The following is a 27,129-nucleotide window of genomic DNA, read 5'->3' on the forward strand; positions in this document are numbered from 1 at the left end:
TCCTTTGTATTTTGAGTTAGTTTTCCAGCTTTTTTCCCAGATGCTGCTTCTGAAATAGTCGCTGCTGACTCAGTGATTGCTGTTAGGTTGTCATTTATGGTGTCGACAATGTCCTCGCTGCTACCTTCTGAAAGCACGAATTTATTCTAAAGGGTTATTTTAAACTCCTGCAACCTGTCTTTGACTGACTTGATCCTGGATTTCTAAGTTTTTTAATTTCCTTTTTTTCCTTTTTCGATATTTAGCCTTACTTTACATTTAACTTTCCAATGATCAATGCCCATAACCTGGCGAGCAGTGGGTGATACTCCTGTTCACCTGTCGAACTGAGGACAAACTCGTGCTTGTGACCAGGTCAACGCTAGCCTTGACAGAACATGGACTCCTGGACTAAGGGATAACACTTACATTATTGTTTAATAAAGTTTTTTGCCCCTTTCCGCCAAGTCGGACCACAAGTACGCATTGAAAGGAACCCTACTACTGGGACGCGCTTTATAAAATGTTTCTGAATAGGTGGGGGAGATGTTCTTTCCACTTATAACTATGCCTTTCCGTAATCGAGAATCCCTGCTCGGTATATTGCTCCGGGAAGCTTTTCGTGTTCATGAAAGGAAATCTGTACCCGCACTCGTTCGCTTTGTCGCTTACCTTGCCCGTCAAGAACTACGGCGTACTCACCGAGCAGAAATGGTCTCATATACTGAATCTGATGTGTAGATTTTTAAGTAAAAGAAATTGTCTCCTTTACACCCGTATCTATTAAAATGCTCTTGCAACACAACAATGAGACAGAATATTTTCTGTGGGAATAGGTGCGAACTCTTCGAAACTCCGCTAATTGTGCAGCGGGGGTATGCTCATCAAAAGTACAAGCGTCATCGTAACTCAAACTATACAGTGAGTAGTGATTGCTCGGTATCCTACCCTCACACATTCTGGCAGAGTAGCAGCCTTGGGAACAAATGCTGGTACTTTTTTTGCCGCAATAACTTGTAAACTGGGGATATTGCGCTGGCCCGGATGAAATGCCACGCCATTGTGGGCTGAGCCGTCACTATAGGCAGAGTTTTAAGACCGGGTGTTAGGGTTGCCTTACCTTCGGAAATCATATAAATTGCAGACAAATACTCGTAGTCGCTGGTCAGGAGTCTGAGTAAAAAGGAGTACAGAAATCACTCAGAAACAATTACTCAGGTTTTCTACGATATGCAAGGCATGTGCGGAGACTCCCAACGCCAGTTACAACAACACTGGGATATAGTTACTGCTGCTTTAACGTGAGTCACGTAAGGGGTTCCAGCAAACGTAATTATCGGGATTACGCCCAACTCGCGCCAGCGCGAAGAAATCATTCGCATAGACACGAGAAATCGACGTGTAAACCTGTTGGGGTTCACCAAGATATCATTGCCATCCGAAAGATTGGCGGAACATTACTAGCACGCCAGGATTGTGTCCTTAACAGTGGCGAGAATAATACAGGAGGGAAAGGCAAGGTTGCTAGAATTATAGCTGGAAGTTTTTGCTGTTTGAGAAGGGCACTGGAAAGAGCTGCAGGAAGCAAGGTGCAAACAAAGACGGCGGATTTTTATAAAAGCAAAAACAAGCAAGACGGAAGTCAAAGAAAGGACAACACACTGGCTAGTGTTTTTCCACAACGCCAGAATGCAGCAACTGGCCCAGCAAGCTACACTTCTACAAAGATTGCACTTTGCCGCAAGATCAGAATAAAGAGTGACGCCCCATTCATCAAGGAAATGAACGCAGCGCACCAACTCTAATTAATATATGAAGGTTCTTCTTGGACGCGCTTACTTTGTAATCTAGGACGTGCTTACTTTTTACCCTATGCAACATGTACCTACTCTATTAAGGTGTAGCTTTAATTGCTTCTAAGGTTTATTTTTACTAGAACTGATTCTCTCTGGACAGCAGACTCGAATGCTGTTGTCGAACACAGTTGCTGATCAGGCAGCGCTGGTGTTCATCACTGACTTAAAAGCCGGCACTATGGTATTAAATGTTAGACAATGTACCCCCAAAGCCAGGGCCACTGCTTGTAGGCTAATACACATGAACCATAATTGTCAATGCGTTATTGTGTTCACGTGCGCTTCAATGATGCAGGTATTTATTAGCCTAGAGTTCTTGATACGCAAATGCATGAAAGAAATGCATGAAATGCATGAAAATGCTGATAGAAAAAACGGAAAGGTTATTCAGTGACATTAGGAGTTTCTTGTTGGAAAGTCACTCTTTTTTGCAAAGCTTATTGGGCAATCATTACGAGCCAAAGAATAAATTCGCTGATTTACCGACCGCGGACGCAATACCTATATCTACGCAGCGGTTACCTGTAAAATCTTGCAGTTGATGACCGGACACGTTGCCTCTTCAATCTGTAGGTCGTTCTCCGAAAAAAACTCCCGGATGCACTCCTCGACGAAGTCTACGCCGACCACGTTGTGGCCAAGGTCCATAAACCTGCTCGTTCAAAGCATCCAAAGCAACAATAAATCAACGTGGCTCTTAGAACTGCATTGTTTGGTGTAAAGCTATCACTCTTTGGCTTTTACGCCTCCGAGAAACAAAAGCTATGCAGCATCGAAACACTTAAACTTGAATTTTTTAATGAAGTTACCATCATGCGTCTTTATGCAGCTACGGTCGATTTGTCGCTAACATCCAAACGCCGAATAAATAACGCTTTTAAAATTCCCACGTAAATTTGCAGGAGCCTACCGCATCGATGTCGATCGTCGTCACCCCTATATGAAACTGATAGCTGTGTGAAATGCTCACAGACATCCCTGAATGCTACCGCACCACATTTTTCTAGATTGTGGTCCAGAATGAATGGAAAAATTCTAGAGGTGATAGTGCGTCGATTGCTCACGTGATGCATCCGAGGTCAAATATCGGAGAAGTAAACTGCGTTGATGGGGCCATATAAGGGTATTTAAAATACTTTAATCAGGGCGTACAAATTTTCAAAGACGATAGCGTTCTTGGACTGCTTAAAGCAGAAAATTTTGGTGTGTCTGTTTGTCCCACAATTCATCTACCCGGCCGAGAGTTGCAAATGTTCTGAAACGATACGTTTATATAAAAAAGAAACCTTGTAAATCAGTGACTCTGGTGACACATTTTCCACTTGTCATGCTTGTTGACTAAAAAGAAAACATCAGGCCTACTGGGGGCAATTTATCAGCAGGAAGAGAGAGAGAGAGAGAGAGAGAGAGAGAGAGAGAGAGAGAGAGAGAGAGAGGGACAGCTCTTTATTAGATGAAAGCATGGAGGTTTGACGGCATGTTCGCGCCTACATGCTACTCTGCGGGGATAGGGAGAAGGGAGTAAAGGCCATAAAAGAGGTAGAGCAGAAGAGAGGGAAAAAAGAAAAGGATAAAAGAAAAAGTGAATGTGAAGCTTTGCGTGGTGACGTAAACGTCCACACGGTCTCTGCGACGCCGATTTCGTGTAAATAGTCACATCAAGAAACCAGCACTTTTCTCTGCGATAATGGAGACGTCCAGGGTCCAAGCAGACCTTTAAAAGATAAAAAAAAACCGTAGTTGAGGCAATCCAAAATTATCACAATAGGGATTGGAAGTTAGACCGAGGCGATGGCGGTAAGAGTTCGTGAGTGGTGCGTTGAGACGGAACCGATGGTAAAGAGTTTCAAGATTACGTTGAATCCGCTCTGGTAGCCTCATTCTGAGTCCAGAGTCTATATGCTGTAGAAAGGGCTGCCGAGGTTCAGAAAAAGACCAGAGGCAGTTTCGTTCCTCGAAGGCAAGCGCCTTTGCTAGCGCTGCGGCCTCTTGCTTTGTGAAGGAAGTCTTTCTTACATTTCGCAGCTGTAGGCCTCTGCGAGCTGCCACATTCGCTTTCTTGTTGCCGAGAATGCCGCACTGTGCAGGAATCCATTGTAGGGTCACTAAGTGACCGACGATGTAGGCGAGATGGTGTGGGTAAGTGACGTCACTGAATACATACATGCTCGTGAAGGCTGAAGCAGCTTGCACGCCGTAAGGTTTGGAGACGGCCTTCGAGTCCGTGAATATATATTATTCTGTTGCTGGCTGACGGAGAATGCAGCGCAGGGCTTGTTTAAGTGCATGGAGCTCGGAATACGTGGATGAGGTTCTTCGTTCAAGGTTGTAGGACAAGGTTTCTCCGGTGGACGAAATGAAGGCGCCGGGTGAACTACCGTCAACACATAAGCGGTATTTGCACTGTTCGTTTAACAGAAAAGAAAAGTGAGCTTTAATAAATAAACATATGCGTTGAAAGAAATGTTTTGACACAAAAAAATGGCCGCGTATCTGCTCCTTTCGTTGCACATGTCGTCAAAAGACGATAGTCTTTGTAGACATTTGCCAAGGAAATGCCCCCCTTTGCTTTCTAGCTCACTTCTCATGCTGTTCTTGTACCGTCACGCTCATTCCATGATAAACACACTAAAGGTTTGCGCAAGGCGATTTGAATTTACCGCGTTCCACTAATACAGGCCGGGTTCCTCGATGCAAGCGCTGCAGTACGGCGGAGACGCGCGTGAATCGAGGCGGCCGACTTCAACGTTTATAGAACCGCGTTGCCGTGCTCCACGTGCGTCCCAAGCAGAAAGTGAAACCTAGCTAGTAGAACCTTTCGTTGCTGTTGCCGCGTGATTTGTCATATGCCGCCCGAAGGTGGCACGGGCAACCGCAGGCGGTACTCGTTGTTCTGCAGTAGATGTAGAATATCATTTGCTCTCAAAAAACCAAGCATCCAGGAATTTTTAAATCAAGGAACACTGTAAATATCCTTGTGTACTAATTTCCTGTCTTATATTTGCGTAATGTCTTGGTCTTCTTCAACAAAGTTGACAAGTATGAACATATAAACCGGGCTTAGATGTTTACATTTGGCTATGAGTATATAAGCCTATTGCGCAGTAAGCCTTTTACTTTCGCCGGGTGGCTGAATCGAGTTACAGACAGACAGATAGACAGACACACCTGAATTTGTTGTGAGCTCTGAGTACATGAGGGGAACTGTACGTGGATATTTTAAGGAGGTGGCGATGTCATACCGTTTTCTTTCAGTACATTTTTCTTTAGAGTACTTAAGCGGGGTGAGTCGGAAGAAACTGTACAAAGATATCGTCTAGAGTGTGTTGCCAGTGCCAATATACCACAGCAAGTGTAATCTAAGGCCTGAGAGAGATGTACTTAAGCGAGTGAAAAGAATGACGGTGCCAGGGGGAGTGAAATCTTTCTTTTTTAACCTCCATACTGGAACACTGGAAGTAAAGACCTGGATGGAGGAAAAGGGATGGTTTGTGCAATGGGGTGTGCACTGTTTTCTGTGTCGAAAGCCAGAAACAATTGAGCACGTGTTCTTGGGACTGTTGCGGAGCGGTGTTCTTTCGGGACATCCTCCAGCGAACACTCAAAACAGATTTGCCTGTGTATGTTTACGGTATTAGGTTTTTGGTCGTTGAAAATGAGGAAGGTGTGCCGCTTGACACAATTATGTTGTACGGACTACATACCACCTGGAGAAACAGGATGGCGGTACGCTACTCAGATCCAGATGCCAGACTCATCAGGCACTACTTCAAAGAGTCAATAGGTTCTTTTGTGCAGATACAGAAACTCCAGCCCTCTAAACCAGAGTGGCTACCCACAATTGAAGCATTGTTGGTAAGGAAAGACTATTGAAATCACACCGCTAGCCCAAGAAGTGCTGCAGTTCAAGTGTTTGTATTGAGTATGAAGTGTACACATTATCACTTACGCGTGTTTTTGTTTTGTCATCCTGTCAAAGAAGGCAATAAAGGAAAAAAATACATACATATATACAGACGAAAATTTCTGGGTTTGAGAAGCCCGAGAAAGACTATCGTCTTTAATACCAAAAGCGCTCGCGGCCCGATTACAGAACTCGTCACGGAATTCCAACTTCGCTAGTAATGAAAGGTTCTAATAGATGGCACGCTAGCAATGGAACGCGGTAAGAATGAATCATCTTTAGCGAACGTCCGCCGTGTTTATCGTGGAAGGAGTGAGACGAGAGAGAAAGAGCGTGAGAGGTGGACGGGGAAGGGAAGAGGGGCACTTCCGTGGCAGCGGCGGCGGTAGGCTATTACCTTTTGAGGGCGTCTGCAGCGAAGTGAGCACATATGCGACCGTGTTTTAAAGATGTGATTAGGTTTTTTTCGCTACCTTCCCCACTCTAGTTTTAATTTTGATGTTGTAAATTGAGTTGGAACTGCCTTATTTCTTGACCAAATTTTGAAAAAAATTACTGAAAAGTGTCGATTAATGATGTAAATAGCACAGTTCCTTCCTTAGTTGGTTTAGGTACAAGTAGTGCCGCGCGCCACATTTCCATTATTATTTTTGGAGCTTCTGGATGCTGGCTATATACTTTTTGTACTTGTGGGCCGGTCAGCGACAGCTTTACAATCCTTGTTTAAAAAAGTGCGTCCAAAGAAGCCGCAAACACCGAACGAATCACGGCTGCGGTATTCCTTCAGATACCATTTTATTAGATTTGTAAAAAGTGGAAGGCGGTCACCGATTGAAGTAGGTCGATTGCCATTCTCATTTTACATATTTTTGTATAAAATACGAAAATAAGACTAATGAGTGACCATAGCTACAAGTAACGAAGCTATTTGAAAGCAGACAAGCAGTTATTCCTAACACGGTGGGCGGAGTCATCAATTCATGGCCAGTCGACGCCGCTGGTATTTTCAATTTGTTGGTTTGTGAAGAAGGGTGTATAGCAACTTTTCGTCGACAGCGGAAAGAGGGAAGGGCTGTCTAACCTAGCTTAAAAGTATCTAGAACGGTCGTACAGCTCACAGAGAAAAGATTGGGGTGGGCACCAACTCTCACCTGTCAGCGTACCGGCATTACCGTTACGGGTCGGTGAAATTGTGAACACATTTTTAATGCGTCAGCATTGTGTGACCACTGTGACCAAGAAGAAATAAACAAAAACAATTACACTGCACCGGAGCCGTGCGCTATCGCCCATAAATTACCGGGGACGTATTTTACACTAAGAAGCGCCGGTATGATCAAATTCTTCCTGTACCTTTTCAAAAATCAACACAATTTTTGGGCAGTCACTGCTTATGCTGTGTTGCTAATTTTAAGTGTTATTTAAAATACGTTTCTGTGGATGATTTAGTGTTTCGGAGGATTTTTTTTAATTCGATAGCATGCCCGCTGGCATAAATACCAAGTCGCAGGTACAGATTAACCCCCGTTTCGCGACTTCTAAGTAAACTTAAGCAGTTGCGAGTTTGCTCCAGTTCTGTGGCATGTAGTGTGTCATTTTCATTTATGCCATTTTCAAATACCGACATAAATCAGCTTGTCCAGAAATGTGTTTCACTCAGCATAACCAAATTGGTAATATGGTCACGTCTTAATCTCTTAAGGTGGACCCAAGTTTAAAGAAGGAGAAAAAATCGCGTAATATAAGGCACGTTTTTGCCCACATGTGTGGAGGGTGTGTGCCGTGACTCGCTGGATTTTTTTTATTTTTTCTACAATGCCCGCTTTCAATACAATTCTGAAAAAGGCGAGCCACAATTCCTGGACAATTTCGGGCAAAAATGGGGTTAATCAGTTTTGGAAATACCGGCGTCTACTCGTTGAAGTACTGCTTTTTTATCGCTACGGAACACGATGCCGAGCGTACTTTCAATTGCAAGTAATACTGATGACCAACGTTTGGCTTTTCGCGTCACATGCGTTCTATTCTCGCCGCACTTGGAACGTTTGCGAAACTCCAACCCATCCTCAAGAAATTAATGCCAAGACAAAAGCGAGGTTCAGTTTACAACACAAATTAGTTACTGGGAACCCGTGGAGCGGTTTCGTAACGAGAAATAAAAAGGGAACATTTTGCTCATCTGCAAGAGGGCAACTCCATTTCCCATCTTCATGGTTCGTAAGCGACATTACGCAAGAATGCAAACACATCTCGCTGTTCTAGGTAGCCGTTAGGTTTTCAAAGGAACGCAAATGGTCAACAGTGCACCCGTAACAGAAAATCTGTGCTGACTGTGAGTTCCCAGAAGCTTGGTTTACACACTTGGAACCTGATTTACACTTTGCAAGTCTAGCTAAGCATCAGATGTTGATTGTACTGCGCGCGTTAGAAATTTAATTCACAAGTTCACTTGCGACGAAAGCCGTAAATAAGCGATCTGACACCCTTATTAATCAAACCTGCCTTTGTTGTCGCTAAAAGTTTAATTAACTGCACGCAAAGGGCCTGTTAGAACGGTTGCATTTATATCTCTGCGCTGGTGGGAATTCAGTTATTTTATGTTGTTCTTCGAACACAAAAAAATATTGTAAGCTCTCAGAAAAGATGTCGGGGCAATTAGGTGGTGTTACCAATTCAAGGCATCCCACAAATGCAAGAATGCGTCATGCTACAAGTGAAAGCAATTGAAACTGCTGTTGTAAACTGAATTCCGGAGATCGAGGCTTCCTGATTTGTTTCCATTTATGATTGTATTGAAGGCTCAAAGCCACACTCTCGAAAGATCGACCTTGCTACGAGCCACGGCGTAGAAGTTCATTGTCATTATTTCGGCTGTTCTGAGGTTCCCGGTGGGTCGTCGCTTTTTTGGCGTAGTAATAAAAACTTATCGCCGCTTCCATGCTATACAATGAACGTTGAGGACCCGAACTACAGCATACCACTCTTGTCTGCGAAATTTCTGCGCACATACGGCGCTAGAAAGGCACGAAGCGCGCCCACATTGTGCATTCTCCCTGGCCGCTCAGCGGAGCATCCACACTAGCATCGCGACGCTGTCGCCACCTACATGCCGATCTCGCAGTCAATAGACCCGAATGGCGCCGCGTGCGGGTGCAGCATCTGCTTGAAACTGGCACCAACTCACCACTTCAATTCTGGTGTTTTTCCGCAGAAGGGAATGAACACTCGCGCCTGCTTCTTTCCGGCCAGTATAACATCCTTGTTATCCAGAAGAAACCTGCGGGAAATTCAAAAATACGCACAAATGTCAAGTAATTGTATCAAATAAGAATTAAGTCAGAACGAAAGGAGCGAATCCTGTAAGCGGACCAACATTTCACCACGGAAGCATTGAGTGGGTCACTTGAGGGAAAGGACTGGCACGCCTTTTCGTAAGTACGTATGCCTTTGACTGTATTCCCAAGAGGTGGGAGGAAAAAACTACGTACAACTTAGAAGGTCCTACTACGAAAAAAATTCAGGGAAGCTTGCACTTACGCGCAAGAAGGGGCAGCTGTTTTCGGTGATTATTGGCGGGCACAAAGTTTAGTTTCAGTATCGTTGTGGTGTCGTGGTTGACAACGGCGGCAGGGCATTTCAATGAGGTTATGCTGAGCAAGGCCACAGGGAGCTCGTCGTTCTGGTCGACGTTTTCATACGCCACTCTGTAAGTGCAACTTATATCTCTAGCGAATGCCTTGCACGCCGAGCCTCTCTAAGCGCGCTTCCTCAGCCGTGCGAACTATCCGCGGCCGGGTCATGCGGACTGAATGATCGCCCACACCAGCTTCGACATTCAAGTCGCGACACGAGAACGAACGAACGAGGGCCGTACGCTACGACGTGTATTTCTCGTTCCGAGCAAGTGTTGCCACGATACGGCGAACGCTGGAGATTTTTTTGCCCGTGTGTGTGCGCGCGCGACCAGCGTTGCCCGATCTCCCTAAGTGGGTATGTGTAGCTCGCCGAACGTTCGCTCGAGGCACGCAGAGAATGCTGGCACTTTTTTAGCATATATGCGTTTCCTTGAGTCAGTACAGCCAGCCGTGAACTGAGCTTGCTTATGGGGGTTATATCACAGCATAAACGTACGTAAAGCTTACGAACCACCCGAAGTAAAGTAAATAAAAGCCAAAACGGACCTGCAAGGGTTGAGAATCACGGTGTAGAAAGGTATTCAACAGAAATAGCCGAAACCGACCTTAATGAGAAAACCCGCAAAAACGTACAAGACGCAGTAGCTGAAACTGACCAAAAGGCAACGAAAAGGCAACGAAATCCCAGTTATAATGCGTAAACATGTCATAAATCGATCATATGCGTGATAACAAATGTTAGTATACAAATATGACAAACCCTTGAAAATGAAAAAAAAAAAAGCGGGGTAACGGGATTTGAATCCGGGTTAGGATGTTAGCTTCGCAGGAGCGGAACTACTACACTACGAGACTAATCAGTTCTTATAGCGATTAAAATGATTGCCACATGCACGTGGACATAGCTCCAAACATGCCTCTAGATGGCGCCATGCGTCGCTTGGCTGTGCTGACTAGGAAACGCTATACGCCTTTTTTTGGCCAATGTAGGCTAATCTCCCTTAGTGCGTACGCTTGGCTTGACGAACGTGCGTTCCAGGCACGTGTGCACGAGCGCTTGGCACTTTCCTGGTGTTTTTAAAACGGCGGAAAACACCACACACGAACGATTTGCTCAACAGCTTCGCTGTTAAAATGGGATCTTCAATAATTTTTCTTCAATAATTACTGTGGTCAGCCAGAAGCATTCTCCACTACGTCACACGCCAACGATTGCGGTGCGTCGACACACCAGCTAACGCACGTAGGCGCAACACAATGGCGGGAGAGTGGTTTGGAGAAGGCGCATTATAGCTGGTACGCCAGTTTTAATCCAGTTGCTGGTACGCCAGCAACTGGTATACCAGCCAGTAGCTGGTATGCTAGTATGCTGGCATACCAGTATGCTGGCATACCAGTATGCTGGCATACCAGCTGGCATACCAGCTGGTACGCCGGCTGGTATGCCAGTTGCGTCGGCATCGGGTCAACAGCACTCAAGTGACCTAGAAATTATGTAGTAGGCTAACTAAGCAACGACAGCCATGCTTTGCAGTGCCTGCTGTCGGGACGACGAATTACGTTTCTCCTAGAGTCCACAAGGTGGACCTGCTGACCATGAAATGATAAGGAGAAATGGATAAAAACACATGAGCAAGGCGTTTGCGCAAGTTATGGACCTAGGACTGAAAAGCGGAGAAACTGAATGTCGGAACGGGACGAGAAGGCTGACGACACAATACGGAGTTAGCCAGGCTAACTGACGGTTAGGGGGGGGGATGTGCAAACGAAAACATCACTGGGAGCAAATAAAGCTGACAAAGGGGTTGTCAAGAAAGAAAGCTTTGACGTCAACTCTAAAGGAAGTTTATTTCTCCACGAAGCTTGAGCTGGCTCTTAGGTGACAAGTATTAGCCACACGATAAGGCGTGTGTATGTTCTGGAAGATATTCAAAAAAGATGAAACATTTGTAATGAAAAGCAAAGGATCGATCTAAACTAAACTGGGGGGTGATTTCTCTTACAGGAAGCCGAGTATTTTATTGTTGAAGCAAGCATCAAGTTTTCTGCAGTGGAGATTAGCAAAGCATGATGAGTGTCAAAAGCAAGGAACACTGAGAAAAGCAGGAAAAATGTCAGGCCCTACTGCTGAGGGGGACAAAATACAAGGGGTTGGCAATAATTTTTCTTTGCAAAAAGAGTAGACGGAGATGGGATTTATGATCTTGCATGAAGCCAGGTATGCCCCAAGGATTCAGTAACGAAGATTAATACACCGAACTTAACCTGTAAATTACAGTGGCGAAAGAACTTACTCTGGAAGAAGAATCGGTTTCGTACTACCAGAGTCCTTCAATGCTTTTGTACTACTTAGCCGAAACGTCTTTATTGCGATTCGGATATCTTGTTATTATTGAGATTTATTCCCTACCCTGTGCGCTTTGAGAAGAGCTGTGTTCTCACTGATTGACAAAAGTTGTTTTGGTGTTATCTTCCTGCTTCTATCCAACCTAAACTACTACTATCACTACTCCACCCCAACGCACGACTGGTGATTGAAACGTACGGTCTTACGTGGCGTGCGTTCGCAGTAAAAAAGTGATTTAAGGCGACAAAATGGGGCTTACGTTTTGCGAGGAAGTTGAATTGAAGTCTTTGAGAAAAATCAGAAGCACGAGCCGGACGTCATAAGAAGTGCCGCAGAGCGCCAGGATTCGTGTTCCATCTCACGCGAAAGCTCATGATGGTGGCCTGATGCGACTGCCCAGTGCCAACAAAACAGTCGCTGGGTGCCTCCCACCTTATTGCGTACGGTTCCTCTCGACTTTGTAAAATTGAGTAATAGGTAGGAACGTTGTTCAATCCACAAGATATACTTATATTCGAACTATTATCGGTTACGATAACGGAGGAAGAGCGGGTGAGTGTAGCACTTTTCTTGATTTTTCTAAAATATATGCATTTTATGGTGCCATCTCCTATTCCACCTCGTATTCTCCTGCCCGCACCACCCATTCCCGCTCACGTGTTTCCAAATTTTTCGCTGCACAGAGCACCCATGTGACATGTGAGATGACACTGCGCGCGCTATTCCTTTGAGCGCCTGCTAAAACGAGCCCACCATTCGGGCTCTGTAGCCTCGATGTAGAGTACCGATTACTGACGCTGACGGATTGGGTTCAAGCTCCAGCAGGTCTATCTCATAGTTCTTTTTTTGCATTGCTAATTTAGTTGTCTTTTGTAGCGTAATCTACACTGCCCGAGGTTGAGCAGTTTCGCGTGGGCCGTGAAGGGCAGTTCTGCGCAAGCGTGAGGAGCATTGATTGGTTTGGATCGGATGGGATTGGCTTAACTTGGCTTGGCTTGGCTTGGCTTTGGCTTGGCCTGGCTTGGTTTGGTTTGACTTGGATTGGCTTGGATTGTATTTGGATTGGATTGGATTGGAATAAAACGGATTGTGTTGGATTGAAATCCAATCCAATTTAAGTACGGGTGTGTAGAGAATTGAGTCTGCACATTCCAAAGGAGTGACGTCATAGCCAGGGCAGACGCACTGGCGCCAGCGCGTGCCTAGCTGTGCGCCTCCGTTGCGCAGTAGCCAAGTCTGACGCTGCGCCGAACCCGCTTGATAGCCGTTTCATGTGGCTCCTGGAGAGCCGTGCTGCTGGACGAGCCATGCGCGAGGACTAGTGACTGGACTGGATTGGTTTGGAAATCGTTGTAGCAACAGTAAGCATGATAACCAGCGAATCCTGGACAACCAGGAAACCTAAGAATAACCAGCTGAACCTTACCTCACGTACGTATATCCTGGCATCGCCGAGCTAAGCCAGTGCCAATTTTTAACGCAAATCTAGGCGCCTTTTTTTTAATAATGATGATTTGGTATGTTTTGGGTCGCTTTAGCTTTGGGGCGGAGCCAATGACCACGTTAAATTACCGTTCTCCATCGCACGAACAGACATGTCACGTGGGTGCTCTGCACAGCGAAGCGTTGGGAAATACGCTTCCCGCTCCCCTCACCTACTCCCAAGCTGCGGGAATGCGCGCTGACCAGCTCGGACGCACATGACCAGTGGTGGATTGCCCAGCAAGTCGTCCGAGCACCAGAAGTATGGGGCTACCTAGACAAAAGAGGCCACCAATCTGCTCAAAATTAGAATAAATCAAAATTCACTCCTCAACCTGTTCAGAGAAAAAAAATGGAGCTTAAGTTTTTTTTTATTTTTTAATTTCACTGCATGCACACCCATGTGGCCATTTTTGCCCTAAAGATGAAATTGTTGGTCGGAGCCTGTGCCCTGTCTTGTCGAAATGTCGTGCTTCACGCTATAATTAGATGCCCTTAAGAATCATTCTTGCTATAGTAACACTGTCATCATTATTCACCTTGGAGAAAATCACAAAACAGGAAAAAAAATTACGCCCACCTCCCCTCGCGGGAACCCTGGTGTGATGCGACGCTGAGGGGGGGTTCAAGCGCAAGCGGAGAGCAACCATCGACCGAAAGGCCACCGGAGAGCGCCACACCGGTTTTATGCGCAGCGCGCCCGAAGAAGAGGAGACCGCGGAGAGAGAGAGTACTGCACATGCGCTGCACCGCGCGCAGTGCCGCCCACATGCGGGGTGAGAGTGCGCTGGGCCGCACACCCGCAGATGTTGAGAGAGAGTGTTCCTCTCACTTGTGCACGCGCCTGCGCCAGTGCGTCTGCCGCGGCTATGACGCAACACAATCCAACACAATCCACTTTAATCCAATCCAATCCAAATCCAAATCCAATCCAATCCAATCCAAGCCAAGCCAAGCCAGGCCAATCGAATCCAATACAATGCCCCTCGCGAGAGAGTGTTCGCCATCGGACAGGAGAGGGGTTGAGCGGAGGAGAATGCGGACGCCGACGACGACGACGACAACGACGGACGCACCAAGGAAGGACAGGGCCGCCGACAAGAGATGCTCTCAGCGTCGCATCTAAAAATCCCGGGCCATCTCCACTAACGTGAAATCTGGTGAGGGGCGAATCGTCCAGTGTTTAAATGTATTCTTGGCGCCTTGGCGTTTTTTCCAATAGAGAAGAAAAAGGCTGGGGCACAGGTGTATGTTTACAGCTTTTCTGTAAAAGTCTCTTGTCTTTGAAGCACAGAGCTCTCCAGCGTGAGGGTAGAGGAGTTTCCAGGTCTATCCTTAGTACGCGTTACGTTCTAGCGCGAGTCGTAAACAAGTTTTCCGGTGTTTTAGTACCAAGTCTACATGAGACGAACGGAGATTACAAAGACGATGACGACCACAATGGCAGGAGACACCAACAGCCCCAGCCCCTAAAGGGTTTCGCCCCTAAAACCACTCTAATCGAGTCTGGAATACAAATTTGCCTTTCTAAAGCCGGCAAGAAACGCTCTGTTAGCAGCCTCGAATAAGGCCCTGCAGAAGCAAATGTTTGTAGCATAAAAGTTCCCGCTCATGCAATAAGTGTTTCTTGAAACCACACAGCATCCATACAGTATACCGTAGCAGTGCCTTTGTGTACCGAGTCAGTTTCAGGTATTTAAACGACATCAATGCCCCTTTCTTCACCACCAAAGCATGGGTTCGTGTTTTTTGCGTCTTATTAGGCTTTGAATACGCACGGAAGTTGAAAACAGAATTTCAGGATATCCTAAAATTTCATTTTTTTAAAAGATGGGGTGCACCACACTTGCTGGTAGTTATGTATGGAATGTCCATCATCATGTCTATAATAAATGCATTTGCTAAATGCTTGGAAGGAAGAACAGGTGAGTATTCATCTCCTTGGGTTCTTTTTTTTTCTGCGAACCTGCGGAAAAAGTAACGACATCAACCAAAGATGAAGTAATTTTATTCCGTACACTTCATCTTCTAGAAACCATTCAGTGAAGTGAAAGTGCAAACGCACGTGCGCTCTTTAAAATTAATAATGGGTCTTACTCCGAATCGCTAGAACTCCGTGTGTCCCTTCTGTTGTGTGCATGTATCAGTTGGGCTGCCCATCGAAGAGTCGAACTTTTACCATATTAGTCTGCCCCCGGCTCCTCAAAGACACCACCGCAACCTAATCGAAACAGATCACCCCTTTGTTAGCGCATTTTCTACAAGAAGTATATATTTATTCACGGTGATATATACGTGTCTCTCTACTTTCCTCGACAGTGATTGTCGAGCCAGACTAACAGCCTTTGTCAAAGTTTTCTATGCCACGCCCTAAGTGCATAGCCACCACAAAATACAATAGACAGCTTTAGTTGAGTGTACGCAGAGAGTTGTGCACGCACGTAGCGGCCGCGCAGCGCGCGTAGCTAAGTTCTCCAATAGAACCAGTGTATTGGACCGCACGGAGAAGTTGATGCATGGATAAACCAGTAGCGCCGAAAGGCGGGCTTTGTGTGTCACGCAGCGCCACTAAATGCCAGACTGGCGAATGAAACATGCAGTTGCCGAAACATGTCGACCAGCGCCCGGCGTCAACCTAACCAGAAGAAGCCGTCAAGCAGTTTGTGGGAAGACGCCATTTCTTTGTTCCTTTCGTTTCGCGGGAGAGAGAGAGCTGAAAGAGGACGAGGAGGGCCTGGCGCACGGCTCGCAAAGCCCGCAAAACCCGTAACGCAAGAAGCCCAAACTTGCGGGCGCACGCAAAGCGCGCAGCTCCCGCTTTCATACTGCGCATGCGCTCTCGCACCCCCGCAAGTTCCTTGCGAGCACAGAGTTGCTGCGTGCGCTCAACTTAAACTGTCTAACGTAGATGCTTACCTATCGAGCAAGGCTGAAATGTTTTATGCCGGAAAGCAAAAGAAAACACCTTTCTTTTTTACTGTCATAAAGTATTTTGGTCACAGTGAAACGTTAAGCCTATGGTTAGAGTTCTTTGTGGCGGAGCAACCTTTGGCATGGCCTAGAAAATTTTGACAAAGATTGCCAGCGGTTACGTTCCAAGAAACGCCATTTTGGGTTACTGGCATTTCAAAGTATGGTGCTTAACGCAGTTTCAATGCAACAGTTTCAATAGGCACTTTCACTCTTCCCTTCGCCTCTGGAATCATTGCAAAAGTTACAGTCGTCGCCAACACGGAGCGGCACTGCGTGATTTGCTCGTCGCGCCAGACACGCCTTTTACTTCTTCTTTGTTTGTGTAACTTTTTGAAAAAAGTTGGCATGGAAACGCGTTCATTGCTTCAACTGGCGGAAAATCTGCCAAAAGCAGCTACATAACCTTAGTGAAGTAATTGGAACCATCGAAGAACGTCAAGACCGGGAAATAGTGAAATCTTTTGAGCGAGTTTTCTAGTTTTCTGGTGGGCATAGAGGAGTAAAGTTTGGCGCTGGTACTTTGCGACCCCCTAATCTAAGTACTGGGTGTGTTGGATGACTGCGCTCCGCAAGCATTTAAGATTTCAAAAAAAGTTAAAAAAGTGTTGCAGGGTTCCTTTAACGCGTTGAAGCTACACTTGGGAAATGATGCTCGCCGTAGTGAAGGGCTCGTGACTAATTTCGACCCGTCAGGGGATTCTTAACATGCGCATAAATCTCAACCCTCGGGCGTTTTCGCTTTTCGCCTCCATCTGAAAAGCTGTCACCGCGGCCTGGGTCGAACCCGTGGCCTTGGGCTGAGCAGCTCAACGTTTTAGCCACTGAACCACCGCCGTGGGTTTAGCGGCACTTCTGTTGTGGTCAATGTTGCGCGCTCCGAAACTGGTACTTACCCCATAACTCCTTTTCTTTGCCGGACTGCGCGTCTTTCCTGCCAAGCGTTAAGCCAGTATTCCTCGCCGTCGTTCTCTGGTGCGCCGTACATGACTGCTCGAATGCTTGCTCCTCGAAGCTGCCGTGAAATGCCTCTGATCAGAGCGTGGATAGGATAGTGAGGCTCAAGCTGGCTCACCAGGTGTTCGCGTCCGGTGCCTGCAACCTGCTCTACATCCAGTTAGCAAAGCAAACGCGAGAAGCTGTGCAACAAAAACAACAAAAGAAGCAGGTACAGTTGAACATTTCATCCATCTGCCGGAAATGGGGGGCGAGAAGGAAAGCGAAACTATAGTAACATTCTATAGTGTCCTGACCCCTGCCGGGCTTTGGTTGCGGTGAAACTGGAAATAACTTCAATTTCTTTTCGTCATTTTGTTGTAATTTTTACGAGGACGTTCTTTTGTGCTAGCTGTGTGGCTGGCGACGAACTCGTTTTCTGCAGCTCGTTTGATACCACGGCGTGCTTCCTGTGTGCGCGCTTGAAGGAGAGAGAGAGGCGTTGGTATCCGTGCTCTGCGGTATCTGGCGTGATGTTAGTGCTCGAAATAATGAATGCCCGACTCAGTGGACTCATTGGATGCCTAATGCAGCCATTACGTTGCTGTCGAAGAACACCGTGGATTGCAAATCGCTATCCACCGCGCTGTCGGCTCAGTTGCAGAGCCTCAAGGACACGAATAGGGGCCGCCATATGGTACCCTTGCCATCCTCGTAGAATTCCTTTGGCGCTAATTTGGCAGCCAGCATCCTCTGAAACGTCTTCCGGAGCAATATCTTCATCCTCCACACCTTGTTCCTTCGTGGCAAGAGCTTCAGGCGGCCGAGAAGCCGGCGTGGCCCACGAGTACGGTGGTTCGGGGTTTACGGTTAACACCTCCGGCGACACGGTAGAGACAAAAAAAAGCAGTAAAATCACGTATATTCGACTCACTGGAAACATTTTGGTACCCCGTTGTAACCTGTAACTTCACGAATCCTTTTAGAACAAAATTCTGCTCCAACAAAAAATATATCCAGTGAAAACCGGCCATAAAGGTGGGAGGGGACAGGAACAAGTCCTCTCTACCGCATCGCCTGACAGATTCAGCCCAAGAACAGGTTCCATGCGAAAAAGAATTTTTTAACAGCACATATGTTGTAGACGGCCGTATGCGTATGTTGCGTAACGCGTAACGGGTTAAAAATACCAAGAATACGCTGAGATTCCCCGGAATTCGAGGTATTAGGGCCGAGACAACACAGGTCCCGCTCCCTCGATTTGACCAGCAGAAACTGATGCAGGTCCACAATGATGAGGATGAGCTTGCAAACCACTTACCCCCTCTATGTGACGTTTGTCATCAGGAACACGACAATGTCGATGATTAACCCGCCGCGGTGGCTCAGTGGCTAAGGCGTTGCGCTGCTGAGCACGAGGTCGCGGGTTCGATTCCCGGCCGCGGCGGCCGCTTTTATGATCAAGGCGAAAAGCAAAAACGCCCGTGTGTACGAGATTTCGGCGCACGTTAAAGATCCCCAGGTGGACAAAATTAATCCGAAGCCCTCCACTACGCCGCACCTCATCGCCTCCGTTGCGTCCGCGCGTTAAACCCAACAATCAATCAATGTCGATGATTATGACGATGACTACTACTAGCACAGTGCAAAGCAACGACGGAACATGTAAATAAACAATTTCAAACTTGTAGAAATGCGTGATGGGTCCTTCAGTGCTCACGTAGGAAGAAATCCTGCAGCTTAGCCGCGGTTCAAGCCTTGCGCGACTGAGTGCAAGGTTCCCTAGATATTTTTCAGCTTTAAGTTACAGGCAACTATCGAAAGTGCAATATTACACATTGAAGATGCCTTCCCACTGCGAAGTACCATTTTTTATGCGGCAACCCTTTGGAAATTGAAACCCCGCTGAAATACTTGGAGCAAAGAAATCATGCCCTCATGTTTGGTCACATTAGGAAATAAATGCTTGCTTTTCAGTGATGGTTCTAAACTATTGAGGCATATTTCAGCTTATACCATTTACAGTGACGAAGGTGGAGAGTTTTAAGTGGGTATGCACGGTGTCTCCAAGCTTGTCTCAGAGCGCACTTTTTTAAAAGCCATTGACGAGACGTCAGTGATAAGTGCACTCCTAACCAAACTGTTTGTTTTTGCTATTCCGGTGTTTCATTAGAAACGGATAGCGGAAATAAAATATGTTTTTGTCAGAAATTCGACGGATAACTGGCTTATCAAAATTTGGCGCCAAGGTTTATGTATCATTGCAACATAGCAAAGTTCAGTGTAGCCCTTTGAGATTATTAACCAGATGGTTCACTGATTGGTCACTGCCTTGCCTAAACCATAATAGAAGGCGTGAGAAATTTGAACCAACCGAGTGATGTTGGAAAATTATTGCCTAAAACAATGGTTCCTAAAACGGCAAGACAGGATATTCATCCAGATAAGTATGACCCGTATCGACGTTATGTACATATTTATTTTTACCACGAAACAATGTACAAGAAATAGGAACAAATGTGCCATTTTGGGAGGTTGCACTTTTCCACAAACGGCGGCACAGACGCAAATTTTTATTCCAAGCATCGAATTAGAGGTGTTATCAGCCAAACACATTAAAATTTTATCGATCGCAACGATGTTCTTGGTCAGTGCTTTGTGTGTCACCTGGTTTGGGGATTAGTGTGGATTTAATATGAGAAGTGAGAAATTTAGTGCACCATTTAATAAAATAATATTGTACATGCTCAGCGCCCGTTGCGCCAAGTTCGACGGATGCAGAAAAACGCTGTGAAAGGGCTGAATTAATTTATGCGCGAAAACTGTAGAATGGCTCCAAAATTTCCGAGGGCGTTCTTTCAAAAATACTGACGAATTGGTGCTAAACCACACTTTTATGGCACCTTTCATAGCTTCGTAGTGTGAAGTACGGCGGTTGTTTGATCGGGAGTTGTAGCATTTATAGCGACTCTTATCAACAATTTATTCCACGAGGTGCCTTTATGCTCGTTTTTTACGTCTCAGTCACCATGTGTTTTTTCCCGTGTCAATATGAGCGTGCGAGTTTCCGTATCCGAACCACAGTGAACGCGTGGCCGGTGTCATTGGGGAAGCGCTGGAGGGCACAAGCTTTCAAAGAAAGAAGACGTCGTACAAATAAACGTTTTTTGGAGCCACCTTTTGCCCGTAAAAAACTTAAAAAACACACAAGCGGCGAAGAAGTAGTCAACCAAGCCACGTGCAAAGACGGAAGTCGGCGAATCGAATGTCACGCCGTTGCTGTCCACGCATGTATCTGCAGTCTCGTTTCTGGCAACATCGGGCTAGGTCCAGGGGACTCTCAATGAGACAGGAACAGTGTCTCATCTCTTCCAAACTTCTGAAGTGGGAGAAGCTTTTTCGGTCGCTTCCGTAGCCAAACCCGGCCCCCTCTGAAGGAGTAATTACTACTACTCCGCGACAGGTAACTGCAGAAAGCGGGTTATAATTGCTTGTTTTGTTTTGAACTTATGTGATTGGCTTCCACGTCTGAGCGGCAGAAGAAAATTTCTGCGTAGCTTGATAGAATTCAGCTCGCTTTTAACCCTGTAATGTCCAATGTATCATATAAGATATGCTATCCTTCAGATTTTTCTACGCGCCCCTGGGCCTTTCGACCGCCAAGAAATGCCCACTAGTATGATTTCTGATACCTCCTGAGCGTTTTTCAAAATCTATAGCTCGATAACCTGCCGCATTACGTTCCAAATGTAGTTTGCAAGATGGATTCCTCCGTAGTAAGCGCTCCCGGTGGGTCTGCACCTACATTCAATGGGTGTATGATACAATTTTTTTTACCGGGTATATGATGCATTATATAACCACTTTATATGTAGGTATACTTATACCTACATGTAAATTGGCATATGCCACATAATATAGCTATATTATATGTGTAGGTATATATATGTTCACTCTTTATGCGTTTATGATACACTGTGTAATTTTGGAACCCTGGGAGACAAAATTTTTTTTTCGTGTTTTGTATTGTTTCAATCACAAACGACACTGTAACAAAGCATTAAAATTTTTATCTAATGTTTTCATTGGTTGGGCATTACGGGGTTAAACAGCATGAATATGGAAATAAATGTGCTACTTGGCTACGGCGGGAAAACGAAGAGAGGGGGGAACGTGAGGGTGCTGTGTTAAATTACCGCTGGTGTTTATTGCTCTCAAAGGTCAGCGCAGTGCCATGCGGCCCCTTCTTTTCTACCTTTATCGCATTCGATCTCTACCGAAGTGGGCAATACCAGTTCCCTCAACTTTATACTTTACTAAGTACGCGCTGCTCCCGCTTTAAACCGATGGCCACGAACACATGACCCGGTACACATATCCACACAGGTGACTGGCCAAGAAATGCTACGGGAATAATGTTTTATTAGTGTATCTGACAACTATCTGTTTCAAACCAGTACGAAAATTACCGCACATCGCACGTGCCCCCATTGGGGGCGTTGTTCTTGTTTTAAAATTAAAACTAGAGGATGCAGTTCATGTTTCGTTTATTGGCAAAGCCGCCGCCGCTTCGAAAATTGGGCTTGCAGAAATACCGCAACCTCCTTGCTCTACGTCTAAGATCTGTCGCGACATGGGATTCGAAATGTTCTATTATCTGGTATTTACCTTATTGTTTCACATGTATTATTGTTATTGTAGCTCCATTTTGTAAGCTATGCCATTTCTTTGTGGCGTGTACGGTGTGCCTGATGTGCCGTGGAACGTTTTACGGTGGCCGTGGCCCATTAAAGTGATCCGTCATAGAAAGTCGAGAAGGGAAATATGCGTCAGTGGTGTGTTCTTTGTTTAAAATGAAATAGGCAGGCTCGAAAACGCGCCACTGGCATCTGGTGATCACTGCCATTTAAACAAGCAATTTAATTCTCCTTGCCGCTTTTGGTAGTACACTGTTACCGCCGATGCCCTCTTTTTGGGGGGTCGGTGGCTCTACAAGTGATGAGAAGGGGCTGTTGATAATTAAAGCTTGGCAGTGAAGCTTGAGTATACTGAATGTTATGAATCGAGACAGTGATGAGCACACAGTAGGTGCTACACAGATTTACATTCCACCCTACCATGTTGTGTAAAACGGCGCTGCGCATCGGGCACTATCATTGGTGCAACGTGCTCATCCGCCGCCGCACATCAAGCAATAACTCGGCACGAGGCACCGTATCCTCACGAGGTGAGGATACGGTGCCTCGATTCACGCTCGTCTGCGCCGTACAGGGCGCCGACACGTATAGGTTGTATTCACTAGCGCGGTGCGCATGCAGGCAACCATGTTAGTGCGCCATCACTGCTTACGTGGGGCTCCGAGGGATGGCGGTACTTGTCCTTGCTAAGCGCATGATGTGTGTTGGACGTTCCATACTCTGCCCCACCGAACACAAATAATTCCTCTACTCGAAATGTGAGTGCGATTAATAACATCTCTGTTGACAGCACCGTTGAGAATTGCCTTAAAACGGGGGAGATGAAGCACACCAGTGTTTTTTTTTCTGCGGCGTGCGGGCGCACTGGCACAAGCCGTGCCATGTCCGTGGCACTTCGGTCATGTCTGTGGCCGTTTCCAGTGTTGCCAAGCGAAGAAATTGACAGATACAGTTTTCAGTGAATACCATCTATACGTTGGCGCCGCCATTGTAGGTCACTCGCTTGCCGTCGCAGCCGGGCAGCGCGCTATAATTTTGGCTGCAATGCTTTTTACTCGCGAAGCTTCAATCTTCGATCTATTACTCCACCCCATAAACTGCTTAACTACACTCTCGCCTAACAAGGCAAATGCAGAGCATGCCTTCTTTTCGAAGCCCTCTTTATCACACGGCACGTTCAGACGGCAGCTCCAAACACGCACCTTTCCAAACTTACGCCATAAACACAATCCCCACCTAATACCGTATAGTTACTTCCCGGAATGTAACGCTCCGCCTACTACTACCAATCAAGTGATGAAAATCCCGCAACTACCAGGCGCAGCCCCGCGGCGCCTACATCACTCCTTTTAACCTCGGGACGCTGCTCTGTCCCTAACTGTTTCACAGAACTGGTAGCGGCTGTTCGAGTAAACCCATATAATAGCGTCTTCCCTGTGAGACGCAAACTGTGGACACACAGAAGTAGGCTGCAGGTGGAGCACCCAAATATTTTAACTAAATGTTGCTGACACCACTACTCTGTGAAAGAAAGTTGAAAGGCGACTTCTGTACTGCTGAGTTAGCTACATCTGTAGCGGATAAAATAAACTGATTGGCGCTTTATATGCAGCCCATGGTAAAGGACATCATTTTTTTTATAACGAAGAAGATTTCTTGCGTACATCGCTCATTCATTTTTAATTCTTTTGTACCCCGAGCTCAAATATTCAGAAAAGTATCCCGACGGGGTAGTTGGTCTGACATAATGGAAATAAACTTCGCGCTACAAGGACGGGACGAAAGAAGAGGATACACCACACACCGCTGTGTGGTGTGTCCTCTTCTTTCGTCCCGTCCTTATAGGGCGAAGTTTATTTCGAAATATTCAGAAGTTGTGTGCATCTCCTTCAAAGGGAGCGTGCAACACTTTTTTTCCACTTTTCCGAAACCTTGAGTGCTTGCAGAACGTTTTCAACCATCACCTGCAGTATTTAGTTTAGGGCGTTCCAAAGCACCTCAGCAAATAAAATTCCGCGCCCTCTTCCCTAACGTGGAACCTGGGGAGGGGTGAAGCCTGCACTGTATCAGTGCATTCAAAGATTGCAAGTCTCTGCCTTGCCACACGGCGCACGCTGATTGGGTGCCGCAGAAGCGTTGGTGCGAGGAGAAATCACGCGCTTGCTGAGGCGGTGGCGCCCTCTCTTGCGCTGAACGAGATTTAAGCAATTTGCATGCCCCTTATGCCCTAGTTTGGGGTAGTTGCAGGGGTCAACGCGAGCGCAGTTCAATGCCTGCATCTCGCCCTAGGGGCTCGTCCTCAGCGATTAGCGAGGCCCCAGCACCAGATAAGTATGCCTTTTCTTGCTTCAACCGACCACACGACCCGATCAGACCTAGCGACGAAAGCAGGTGGCTGTTTGAGTAAAACACCAATATAACCCATTTACAAACAGCTTCTTCTTGTGCTTGACGATTGCTGAACCAGAAAGGGAGCGTTCCAGAAGTCTTTAAATAATGTTAGCTTATTTTGAACGGGTTTTATCCATTACACACTTTTTTAGTACGCATCACGTTCTATCGCGAGGCGTTGGAAAAGAAGTGTCCTGGTGTTTTGTACCACTACTATATGAGACGACGACGGCAAAGGACGCCGACAGCCCAGGCACCTAAGAAGCTTAGCCGCTAAAATTGAATTTGAACTTATTCCATTATGTGTTACAATAAGAATGTGTACAATACAAGATTTCAGAAGGATGTCCCAGAGTCAGAGGCTGTAGGGGGACCTCCTGTTATTCATTAAACAGACGGAAACACACGTTATAAGCACACATATATCAATCAATGAAACGCAAAACAATATGAGCAAGATAAATTACGGTATATATGCAAGAACATGATGAGCAAGAAACGTTTTAGCAATCCAGGGGAAAAAAACAAATATCACCAATATAAGGAACAGAAGATATGAAAGAACATAAGCAAGAAACATTGTAGCAATGCAAGGGAAAAAACCTAATATCAGCAGGATAGAAAACGGTGTATGGGCAAGAATATCATAAGCACGAATCATATTAGAAATGCACAGAATAAAAAACAAAACTAAACATGGTACAACCAAGTCACATTATTCAGCTTGGAATAAGAACGCCCGCAAAATATTTCTGAATGTATACCCAGTACGACATGTTTTAATAGAGAGCGGCACCGTGTTCCAAAAGTGTATAGCAGAAGAGTTAGTTGAAAACTTTACATAGTTCTTTGTTACTTTCGCCAATAAATAGTTCATGTTTAAAGAAAATCGAGTGGAGTAACCACGAGGAAATTGGTCAGTACTAATTACTTGAAGGGGGAGGTTCCCATTAATGAAATTATAAACTAATAGGCCATGGAAATACTTAACAACTTCTGAAACCGACAAGATATTATGAGCACGAAGCAAAGAAACGGCGTTCGATTGGAAGTGGCAAAAGGTTATAATTCGAATAGCTTGATTTTGAATATGTTGTGGTCGGGATAAATGAGTTTTGTATGTATTTGATTGATTTTGGGGTTTAACGCGCCGACGCAACGCAGGCGATGAGGTGCACCGTAGTGGAGGGCTCCGGATTAATTTTGACCACCTGGGGATCTTTAACGTGCGCCGAAATCTCGTACACACGGGCGTTTTTGCTTTTCGCCTCCATCAGAAGAGCGGCGAGTTTTGTATGTATTTCCCCAAGATGATATGCCGTATGCTATGTGACTGTGTAAGAATGCGTAGTAAAGTGAGATAAGGTAGCGTTCACTAAAAAACGAACGAACTTTATTCAGCACTCTAATACCGTAAGCTGTTTCTCTTGCTATTGATGTGATGTGGTTATTGAATTTTAAGTTCTTGACAAGTTCTACGCCAAGAAATGTCGCACTGTCACATGGAAAGAGTAGATTAGAACCAAGGGTAATGCAAGGACGCCCGGCAACGGTCCTTTGATGTGACGTGAAGATCATGAAGTTTGATTTGGCAGCATTAGTGCTCAGCAAGTTACTTTTACACCATGTCGCTAAATTAGATGCGTCTGTAATAAGTTTATCTACTAATGAACCAAGACACTTATCGGATGTAATAATTGTTGTGTCATCAGCGTAAAGTATGCTGTTAGAATAATTGATACAAAGAGAAAAATCATTAATGTAAATTAGAAACAATAATGACCCAAGAATTGACCCCTCCCGGACACCAACACCAAAGTAACTGCTCTATGCCCACCAGATAACTTAGAGATTTGCTAAAAAGGTTTATCTCTGTTTCCCGGTCTTGGCGTTCTTCGAGCCCTGTAATCACGTCAATACAGTGGTGTAGCGTCTATTGGCCGGATTTCCTTTAGTCGCAACGATTAACCCATTCGATAGCCACTTTAAAAAGAAAGCCACAAAGGAAAAGCAGAAACGGCAGGCGTATCTGCTGCGACGAGCGAGTCACGCAGTGCCGCTCTGTTCTGGCGATAAGTATAGTTTCAGACGCGAAGGACGCGAAGCAAAGATCAAGAGCGTTTACCGGAAGTGTTGTAGAGTCCCTTTAATGTGGTCGTCTTTAACTTCGATTGTCTGTAACGCGGTGCGAAAAATAGATCGAAAGCCACACGATCGGTCCAAGTTTTCTCGGTGAGTCCATTTGTGGCCAAACCCTGGCGTAGGTGCCTTGTAATGATTGGTCTGCACTAAAAGGCCAAGGGCTCAAACAGCCTGTCCCAGCGGGTTGCAGCGGGTCACAGCGTGTTATGGATGCAACGCGTGGCCAGCATCCAGAAGCCTCAAACAGCGTGTCAAAATAAGGCGCGATGGCGACAGATTTAACCGTGACCCAATCACCTCCCGAATTTACTGTTACAACTACAGAGGTCAGATTCGTAGGCACTAAAAAGCACGTTATGCGGCAAAAATAGTCAACCAAACTACATTTTAGGCCTCCAACATCGTAAATATAGGCATAAATTTTTACATAAAAGTAAATAATTTCAAATTAAGACGTGCCCGACGTGTATCTACGACAGGAAAAGAAAACCTAATATTGTTTACGAATGCACAAAGACTCCAACAATAAACATTGCCGTTGAATTGTTCCGCAAAACTCCCGGACTAATGGCGGTCCAATGGCTTAATCAACAAGCGCACTGCTCAAAAGCATGGTAAATGGCCACTGTCACCTGCTCGAGTGACTTATATGAGTGAAACATCCATGCACGATAATACTCAAAAGCTGGGGATAGTCACACAAAAACGAGCTACTTTATGTGTGATTTACGCAATTAAGTTATGACCCAAAGAGAACAGACACAAGTAATAAATGCAACAGAGACGACTA

General features: G+C 45.7%; 1 protein-coding gene across 1 annotated transcript in view; it reads right to left on the bottom strand.

Annotated features, from left to right (window-relative positions):
* LOC144157792 (putative thiopurine S-methyltransferase) overlaps nucleotides 1-17,295 on the bottom strand; it is a 34,569-nt gene extending 17,274 nt beyond the window's left edge. Inside the window, exons 1-4 of the mRNA XM_077688551.1 lie at nucleotides 17,070-17,295; nucleotides 8,924-9,016; nucleotides 2,358-2,487; nucleotides 1,100-1,152 (exon numbers count right to left, since the gene is read on the bottom strand). Of these exons, the coding sequence (XP_077544677.1) occupies nucleotides 1,100-1,152; nucleotides 2,358-2,487; nucleotides 8,924-9,016; nucleotides 17,070-17,161 (368 nt within the window). The 5' untranslated portion in view covers nucleotides 17,162-17,295. The remainder of the gene's footprint in view (nucleotides 1-1,099; nucleotides 1,153-2,357; nucleotides 2,488-8,923; nucleotides 9,017-17,069) is intronic.
* Between the last annotated feature and the right edge of the window lie 9,834 nt (nucleotides 17,296-27,129).

This window comes from Haemaphysalis longicornis, unplaced genomic scaffold (assembly GCF_048455015.1).
Source record: "Haemaphysalis longicornis isolate Haplotype H1 unplaced genomic scaffold, Haemaphysalis longicornis Haplotype H1 scaffold_10, whole genome shotgun sequence".
Classification (NCBI taxonomy): domain Eukaryota; kingdom Metazoa; phylum Arthropoda; class Arachnida; order Ixodida; family Ixodidae; genus Haemaphysalis; species Haemaphysalis longicornis.